The sequence below is a fragment of the Solea senegalensis genome, linkage group LG10, assembly GCF_019176455.1.
Source record: "Solea senegalensis isolate Sse05_10M linkage group LG10, IFAPA_SoseM_1, whole genome shotgun sequence".
NCBI lineage: Eukaryota > Metazoa > Chordata > Actinopteri > Pleuronectiformes > Soleidae > Solea > Solea senegalensis.
The window spans coordinates 14,603,034-14,613,545 of NC_058030.1; the positions used below are offsets into that span (position 1 = coordinate 14,603,034).

The 10,512-nt window shown below is 39.2% G+C and overlaps 1 protein-coding gene across 2 annotated transcripts in view; it reads right to left on the bottom strand.

The window, feature by feature from the left end:
* Positions 1 to 4,583, bottom strand: part of LOC122775441 (cat eye syndrome critical region protein 2) — a 32,914-nt gene extending 28,331 nt beyond the window's left edge. For both annotated transcript variants that reach the window (XM_044035309.1, XM_044035308.1), the window contains exon 1: positions 4,289 to 4,583. In XM_044035309.1, the coding sequence (XP_043891244.1) occupies positions 4,289 to 4,408 (120 nt within the window). In that variant the 5' untranslated portion in view covers positions 4,409 to 4,583. The remainder of the gene's footprint in view (positions 1 to 4,288) is intronic.
* Positions 4,584 to 10,512: the final 5,929 nt, after the last annotated feature.

Below are 10,512 nucleotides of genomic sequence, written 5' to 3' on the forward strand. Positions count from 1 at the left end.
TAAGACTTTAATCTTAAAGACTTATAAACCTGCACATTTTTTGGCATGTCTTTAGTGCCAGGGGAACAGCAAGGTCATAAAATGGGTGTGCTATCTTAGTGAATATGGATTTGAATGCTATTTAACCATATTTTAAACTTGCATATGGAAGTGAATTACATATCAGCAGATAAAGATAATAAACAACTCAAACTGCTGAGGGGGCCAAATGGACATGAACCGGAACCCTTCTTCTCACACCAGGGTGACACTGACGCCCGGACAAATGTGTCCACTCTGTAGCTTCAAGTCTTGGGACACGATAATAGCCAGACCTGCTGTAAAGGAACGGCTAATATAACACAACAGGCCTTTGAATTTAAACTTTTTTTGTCAAAGCCAGAATGTTTGATTAGAGGAGATTTCACTCCAATTTCTACAACACGGCAAAAGCAAAAAGCTGCGTTAATAATTTGTACAAAATAAACCATATACAGTTTGAAGATGATGAATACTCCGAACAACAATGCAATGCAGATGATGACAAGCAGTTGATGAAGATACATTGACTAAATGCATGATAATCTGCCAACAGGCTGCCAGCAGAGCATGGAGTGGGAAGAGGACAGGGACAAAGGGCCTTGGCATGTTGAGCAATAGAGGACACATCAGTAAGGATCCAGCAACAGAGGCCTGTAGAGTTTGTTGGCTGTGGGATTTTGGGCATAATTTCACAGATGCATAGCCAAGAAATCAGGCATATGCCACATGGACAAAGGCCAAACAAGGGGGACAGCCATGCTGACTCTGGGCCTCCTTCCTGTAGATCACCCTTGCTCTTTCTACTGCTATCCTTTGGTTACCCCACTTCTCTTTGCCTGACCTTTCTCAACTACCCTCTTTCCCATTCCCTCCCATTAATTCATTCATTCTTTCTTTCCTCCCTATTCCTCCACACCAATATACACACCTTTCCCATCTCCCTGCCTACAGCAGGAGAGTGGAAACCAGCAACCGCGAAGTGTATCAGCCCAGGAACAATGTGTGGCAGGCTGTTTTGTAAGGCAAGCCAAGGAGTGGGGGGGGGGGAGCCACTATTATCACTGACCAGCACCATAGACAGAAAAGGGGTGCTCCAACAGTATCACAGAAGCTCAAGTTGAAGTGGATCAGTGAGTTTGTCAAAATTCAACCCGATACTAATTTCACGGGGTCCAAAACAATATAGAATCAAATATCAATTGCTGAAGTTTCCATGGTGAAAAGCAAAGAAATGGGTATTCCAGTGACATTATTACAGTTTGCCAGGTGATTATCCTGAGATCAGTTGTTGGCATACACTACCAGAATCTCAAAAGCACTCATCCCAACAAGTCCTTTAAGCCTTCACTAATCACTCATTACAACGAAATATTAAAAACAAATAATAATTGCGTTTCCCTACACCCTTTTTATGAGTCTCCCCAACACCAGAGAGAGAAAAACCGTGAATAATAAAAATAAAAATACTTAACATGCAGAGTTGTCTGAGGCCATCAGACACCACATCACTAACCTCAGCTGTTAGAAGTATATTGGCCAGGTGGCAAAGCCTGATACAGTTCATCTGCAGCCAGTGTCAGACAATGTCTTCATGTAAGGACTGATATAGTATGTCTGAGCATGTTGACACTAAAGCCCTGACCACAGTAAAACTCACAACACACCCGCCACTCCGTCAAGAACAATGACAGCCACTTCCTGCCCCCCCCCCTTTCCTCAATGCTGATTCTTGGGTAATTTAACCATCCAGCTACTCTCAGACAGCTAAAATCATCTGTAGATGAAGACCAACAACAATGACTTCAAGTGGAAAAACTTCTTTAGCTGACAGAAACAGATTTCATTTTCACTAACCACAACTATATAGGACAAGACAAAGTGGAAGTCAGTTAAAATGCCTCACTTGTGAAAGTGCCCAGGCCAGCTTGTCTTGTTGCTGGTATGTGGCATTAAGCAAAACAAACATGTCTGTCTCGTCAGTTCCTCCTTTTTCTTCAACACAACATTGTCAGACAGTAACACTGTTGAATCAGAATTTCAAACCGAACTATTATTTGAGTAAGTAAATCATAAAGCTGATAGACAATAAAAATAATTGGACATGACTGAATCAACATGTTTCTCAACTAGATGTGATGGATAAGATGTAGCTTATTGTAGAGAGTAATTCAGAATAGTGCCATCATCACACAGGAGACCACATTCTGTAAGTTTAAGATGCTGACTTATCAAAGTAAGGATCCATATGCTAGCTGTGTGTATAAATGTACGGAGGAATATGTTTTGCTTTGTTTTTTTGAATGCTTTTCTAAACCTGACGCCTTCTACACGACCTAGCCAATCTGTGTATAGTGTATGTGCAACATTTCGTGATATGGTTTAATTGTCCAAATGCCTGATTTACACCAAAGAAGAGATTAGTGGCCCTGGTAATATAATACAAAGGAACAGAATTGGATACTCAGCTGTCACTGAGGTCACATCTGGACCATTAGTGGAATAAAATACATCTAGATCTTCTGGTATCACAAAAAGAGCATCTGATTTGTACACTACAAACCAAAAATGCATTAAAACAACCCGCTGCATTCATAACTAAAAACAGACAAGAAAAACAGTCTCTTCACACTTCACACATCATGCCAAGGCACTTATTGTAAAGCAGATTAAATTGGCTTTACTTAATGATATTGGCAACAAAAACCTACATTATATAACAAAGTCATGGACATAAGGACGCACAGAGACTATGTGTGCAACATAAGTCCTGCAACAGCATGTTCTTATTCATATTGCCATCCATTACAACTGGAAAACCACAGTTATGAGTTATGACCTTGAACACTTGCATCTGATTAAAGATGTCAAAGTATATGATTACTATATCAATCTTAATATCTCATCCACATCATCCAAATGAAGTATCCACGCATGTGATGCAGCTCAGGATGAAAACATCACTTGCACTGCGTGGCAGCACACAAAACCCAAACAGCTCAATTAACCGTTGACACACAGAAACGTTCGTAAAGTAAAACCGCACAGCTTTGATCCTTTTGCGTATTTTGCGTAAATTCGAATCGCCTACAGCAGAAGGCAAGAACACGCGAACCCCAACTTTTATGTAAACTACGTGCAAGGCGATCCCCCATCTGGCCTGCACCTCGTTTAATAACAAAGCGATGCCTACGTGTGATTCTCCCTCTCTCTTCTATGGAAGGGGGTGGGGATGAATGAGTGATGGAGGTTGTTGATGCGTGATGTTGACCTTACCATTTTTTTTTCTTTAAAAGAGCAATCATTCGTCCGAGCATTGAATGATCACAATCATCCCTAATATTACTCTTGAATATAATGTATATTCAAATGAAAAGTACAAACAAACAAACAAACAGGGAGCAAAGGGTGCCGTGTGATGAAGTTGAACTTATGAAACCGTAGTGTAATAAATTCCGTGTATTATGAGTGACATGGAGAGGCGTGTGTGTGACACGTTCAGCTCTACAACCAAACAAACGTTTAAACGTTCACTTCTTTCAACAAAATGGGAGTTGGGCGAGCAAACAATGCCCGAACAGCATCTGCGTCCCTATGGCTACCCGAGCCAGATGGCTTGCAACTGCAAGACAATAAACTCGAACCTCACGCCATGAACTTAACTTTATCTGATTAAAATCGTGTGAAGAATACAGTAAAATAGAGTATTCATGAATCCAGGTCTAAAATTTGAGCTAGAGCGCGATATTTTGATATCTGTAACAAATGCTTGTAGTTTAACAAATTAAATGTAAGCTAAGGTGTAAGTTAAGGTATTTTTATTGTCAATTTCCTGCTTATCATAAACGTCCATCAGCATAAACCAAATAAAAACAAACGAGTGGCACATGGCTGAGCGTCTCCACATGAAGTTACCGAGGGTCGCACGAGCATCCTCTCATACTAATACTACAGGAGCTGGAGCGGCACTACGCCGCTGAGGATTTCATACGACAAACGTAAACTTGTGAACACCAGTAATTAGCTCTGTAAACGGCACATTTGAGCCGTGCTAACGAGCTGGCTAGCTGGTTACCTAACAGGATTGCCTCACTAACGTTAACCGAACGAGAAGTTCAAAGAACACTGCTGCTAAGCTGGATAATCAAAGAGCCGTTCAAACGAGAAGCGCCCCACACACGGCGGAGACGAAAAAGCTGACACAAACAACTTTTCATTTGTGCAACTGTACACGTTTGTGTCACTGAAAGCAACAACAATGCTCACTTACCTCTATTTCAAAGTCTGGAAGGTTGAACGCTGTCCTGAACAGCGAGCAGAAGTGGGCTATGGCGGGGACTTCCCACCAAGACTGGATCTCTTCCACAGAAATCATACATCCCTGGGACATGTTTGGACAGCAGAAGTGGTGTGTCGCTTGTTCCTCACATTAGAAAGTAGTTTCCTCGGCGACTCATAATATATCCGTAACATTACAAACAGAACCAAACTTGTTGTGTGCGGACAGTTAACATCGCAGCCGACTCTGGGAGCGCTACAATCTGTTTCTATCGGTCTCACCGGAGCTGAACAGATGGGGAGGGCGATACCACTGCGCAACGAGGAGGGGAGAGGGTTTTAGTTACTCTACAAATAACACCGTGTGTGAGCATATAGGGGGGCATGGAAATATTCAAATTCTGTATATTATAAGTCACTATACAGCTTGCGTTTATGGATTTCGCAAACGGGCGTGTTCCTTTGGTTTAGTAACAACAGTTCGTGTTGATGGTGCCCCGCCGGGTTCATAGTGCGGTTGCCGTTTAAAGGGAATGCCTGTGAACTACATTAAAGGATAGCTATGACTACAAACACTGTGGGTGTGTGAGTCAGGTAACTTCTTTGAAGTTACATGAGTGTGCTCATTTTCCGGTTCCAGTGACGTTTATTTCATCATTAGGCAAATTAGGCAAGATACCACCACTTCCCTGTTGCAATCTTTGAACAGGAACAACTCCTGAAACTGTGCTGTACTTTCAGTTTTCAACCAATCCCAAACCAACAGGTTCGTTCAGCCGATGACTGTTGGGCACAGTAACTTAGCAGCAGGTGATTAAAGTCAACAACTTCCCGGTGCACGTTTTGGACGTGATACTACACAGTAGTGTAGATACACTACATAGGGGCTCCCCCTATCGTTTAATGTGATAATTACATGGTATCAGACTGGTGTAGTTCAGAATCAGAATCAGATTACTTTATTAATCCCAGGGGGAAATTGTTTTTGTTCCAGATGCTCCATGCAAAAAATAGAAATACAGCAGTGGAAACAAGGCATAATATATGGATATTAAAACAGTAAAATAGGCAATAAGATGGAATGAAATAAAATATTAAAATAGTTGTTTGGCATAAGGTTAATAGCATAAATAAACATAAATTATTCTTTGTATAGCATGTCTCACATTGCTTGCATCAACTCAAGGACCAATGTATACATTCAAATTAAATTAACCTGCAAAATAAAATTAAAATATTGATTTTCTCTAATAAAATGCAGGATTTGAGATCCAGAAGTTCAAGTCAATGTCAGTGGGCTATTTACAAACTGTGATGTTTGCCCTGGGACTGGCACTGGAATGGTTTCCTCATCACTGAACCCCTATAAAAGCATTATATTACATTATTGGATTCAAGGAACATGCATTTTTACAGTTGGCCTAATGGTGGTGCAAGAGCAAAGCTTATAAATTCTCCAGGTAGAGACAGGGTTTATTATATTAGGAGCACATCACAAGATTCACTATGTGCTATATATATAATTTGTACACATTGTATATACATATTATACATAGTATAATGTGATGTATATATATGTATACAGTATCTCCTCAGTGTCGTCAGTGTTAGGCACTGAACCAGCAGTCGTTCTTCCTTCTCTGTACAAAACCTGCTTCTGTAGTAAATAAATCAATCAATGAACATATTCAGTTTTTTTTCATACATGGGAGAAAATAGGGAAATTTAAAAACATTAAAAGTGGTCCAGGGCCACAGGGCGGTGTAGTGGCTAGCACTGTTGCCTCACAACAAGAAGGTCTGGGTTCCTCAGGCCCTGTTGGTAATAAGATTAAATAGTAAAGAAAACATTACATTAATGTTTTTAAAGTGTAAAAAGAACTCTGACCTTCATTTAAAGGGAACACTTTTTATTATGTTAGTGACAGTGCTTTGCTGTCAGTGTCTCTATCTGGGTCAGTTATAGGGTCTGGCTGTTGCAAGGTGACAGAGCAACCTGTACCTCCTTGGATTGGAAGTAGGTGACTCAGATAAGTTTATAAAACCATTTTAAAATTGTAAATATTAGGTTGAAACCATTAAAATATTAAAAACAACGGACCATTAAATTTTTTTTTATGCATATAAAAAACAACATCAGAGAAAAAAACAAAAACGAAGAACAATTAGTGTCTCGGAAAACATACAAATCTAGTCAAGATCTACTACACATTTGGACATCCCATATAAATTAAATTAAACCCCAACTAGGGGGGAGAAAGTACATTCAACAGGCGACCCCCACGAAATGACAAAAACAGACACAGCTTCTTACAACAAGCCACTACCAGTTCATCTGTCTGGCCATCCAAAGTGGGAAATGGCGGGGGCCCACAAAACCAAAAACAAGTCAATTTTAACCTGGAGTTTTGCTGTTATCTTTATAATCTCCATTAAAAAAAACTTTCTTTAGCCCCCCTCGCCATTGTTGAAGGGTGGGAGGTAGGGGCCTGAGCAAGGACAGGGTTATCATTTTCCTTGCCACAAGTAGAAGAATCTGTAATAGCTGGACTTTCTTTTTCTCTATATATTCACCTGGTGTCAAACCCAGTATATAATGCAATGGGTTCAGTGGTAATTTAATTTTCAAAATGTTTTGAATTTCTGCTTGGATCCACTGCCAAAATGGAATCAGTATCGAGCAATCCCAGAAGATGTGAGTGTGGTCCCCAATCTGTTTACATTTCCTCCAGCACAGATTTGAATTATTTATGTCCTATTTTGATGTAACTGAAGGTGTCTTGAAGTATCTCATTTTTAATTTCCAATTGAATTCCTTCCACATTGGACTATGAGTGACTTTATGACCCTGCCCACACACCACCTCCCACTCCTCAGCTTCAATAACAACATTCATTTCTAACAGCCACCTTTCCTTTATATCTAAAGAGTTTTCTGAGAAATGTGTTTAAAATTTTATTTTTAAATATAAGCTTCTCCACATTTTGCATCTTTATCACAAAGGCTCCCTATCGCAATTAACTATTCCATTCATCCATTTTCTACCACTTTATCCTCCACATGAGGGTCACAGGGAGTGCTGTGCCAATCTCAGCTGACATAGGGCGAAAGGCTGGGTACACCCTGGACAGATTGCCAGTCCAGCACAGGACCACATAGAGACAAACAACCATTCACTCTCACACTCACGGTCAATTTAGAGTGACCAATTTGCCTAATCCCCAAATCTGCATAGTTTTTGGATTGCGGGAGGAAACCAGAGAACCCGGAGAAAACCCACGCACACAAGGAGAACATGCAAACTACATGCAGAAAGGCCAAGTGCTAACCACTACACCAACCATGTGGCCCCTGCAATTAACTAATAAATGATCAAATTCTCTTTCTTTTCATTTTGGGTCATGCTGATGTTAGATTACCCTCTCACCCTGGCAATTATTTGTTTGGTTGCCCACTGAACCACAACACCCCAAGGAAAAGCTGCTCCATTTTTCTTTTCTGTCATTTAAATTCACTATTATCTATATTTATGAGGTATTCGGAATACAAATCCACACTTCAATGTTACTCAAATACTCAGGATACTAAAATGACTAGGTATTAGTTCCATATAGATTTTTTTCACAACAGATATTTTCAATGCATAGAAAAAAAAAATCATTAAATGTGCAGTAATGACAGCTGCAATCCACTCAGCATGGCATTGTTCATGGTTCAAGAATAGCTCACTGGGAATCAAGCCATTGCATTATTGTTAAAACTTTGATCCACATTAGCCTACTACAATAAAACCGCTGTTTCCTTACCTGGGATATTTCTGTGTCACGGTTCTGTGTAATGAGTGGGTATAACAGGTGTCTTTGAAGACAATCTGGATTTATGTTGTTTACATTTTTATAAAATCACAGTTTACTCCTAAATAGGGTTCCACTCCACATTTATACACGCCTTATAATTTTATACTACACCCTAAACTTTGGAACACACTACCCTTAGATCAGATATCAGAGAAGCCAGCTCACTAAATATTGAAATAAGAAGACTTATCTTTTTACTCTAGCCTTTAACTAGCTCCATTTTATTCCACACTGTATTGTGTTTTATCTGCATTTTTGGTTCATTCTAAAGTGAAAACAGGACTTTAACCTCTTGACTCTAGCCTTTTCATATTTTGTTCCACTCTGTGTTGTATTTTACTGTTTTATTTGCATTATTTGTTTTATTTCAAAGTTAAAACAGGGTTTTTACTTTTTGACTTTAGACTTTTCCTTTTCATTCCACCCTGTGTTGTGTCATTTGAATATATTTGGTAAACATTTATTTCCCAGTAAACAGAGCTGTGGACCTAAGGGGATTCCAGAGAGGTCTTACTAACGTCCCCTTTTCACTGTTGCATTTCCAACACAAGACATCATTAATTCTGTACAGTCTAGATCAGGGGTCTACAACCTGTGGCTCTAGGGGCGCTGTAGGGCTCTGTAGTGGACACCTTATTAAAAATCAAGGCGAGAAATAAAGAGGAATAAGTGTTTCAATATTTGGGCTACTAAAAATATGCAGCCATTCCCAATACAGAAATGAAGTCATGTGTACATGAAGGAAGTACACATTTGGAATCCTGTCCATCTTTGCACCCACATACTGCACACACAAGCAGGAACTACAGGAAATCCAAACACTGTTTTATTTATTTCAAAGTGGGTCACTTTTTTATTTTAGCAGTTTTCCAGAAATAACTTTAGAACTCAAATAGATCTAAAAAGTCCTGTGATTTATTTCAAGGTAGGCCCGCATGTGTAGTGTTTTATTTTCTTCCTTTGTTACCTTTGTAGTTCTTAAAAATACAACAAACTATAGTTCTTTTATATCTACATATATATCTATAATTAAAAACTAGATGATGTCATCAGTTTATTGGTCAAATAGGTTTTGCGGCTCCAGATGAATTATATTTGGGTGGAGAGGCGTCAAAAATGGCTCTTCTGATTCTCGAGGTTGCGGACCCCTGCTCTAGATGGTGTGTAGTAATATCTATGTAATACCTTACGTGGTGTCAAAATGTTGAAAATATTTGTAATGGTCTAAATATTTGTACTGGTGTAAAAAATGCATGTTCTCCTCGTGTGTGTGGGTTTTCGCCAGGTTATCCAGTTTTCTTCCACAGTCCTAAAACATAGATATTTGGGGATTAGGTAATTTGAACACAATTTATATATAGCAATAGCAATTTATGTACAGCAATTTAGAGTAGACTGATTATATGAGCGTATGAGAGTGAATGGTTGCTTGTCTCTCTGTGGCCCTGTGATGGACTGGTGACCAGTCCAAGGCCAGTCCCCTTTTTGAGGAGTTCGGGTTAAGGATCTTTTTGATATGGCCTGTATACTTTCATGCACTTACCATATTATTATATCTCTCTTTTTTACTCTCTCTTAATTACTTTGTGGTTCCTTCCTGGTTTTATATCTGAAATTGTCTTGCTGTTTACTATATATGCTTATGCTGCTATCTTGACCAGGACTCTTGAGGGACCTTTCTGGCTAAATAAATACTAGATAAATAAATAAGAAGATGGATGGATGGTGTTATGGCTCCTGGTCAGCAAGATATTTTAAACCTAAAGGCAGCATGATGTTTCAAACTCTTTCATTATTTCATTTATTTCATTCAAATACTCCTTTTAACGGCGTGTAGCAAAACTATGTCACACACTGCACACTATTAAGGGAAGCATCTTTAATTAAAGATTTTTCACAGCTGATGAGTAAAATGATCACTGATAGTTGTTGTTTTCCATTAACAGGAATCAATACACAAATCAATATTTAAAATATAATAAAAATAATAAAAATAAATACTTGAGGTGCACTGGACAGTCGCTGTGGTGATCACATGTTCTGATTGTTGATGTCCTTACATAACCTTTTCTGCCTTTAAGTCACTTCTTTACCACACTTTATAATTGGAAATAAAGTCACAATCAAAACTGGCGAATCACTTTTTTCTTAATAACAGTGGCTGTAAATCTACGAACATGTGAGGCATTCAATGCACGAGGTGTTATGTAATCTTTGGGCTGTTAAAAGGAAGCTAATTATGAATGGGCAGCCTTTTTATGCCCCTCTTCACCCTGCCTGTGCATTCTTCGAACCAGAAACAGTGCATACAGGGTCATAGTGGTGGATATGTGTCTCTGCGGTGTCTGTTGCATGTGTAG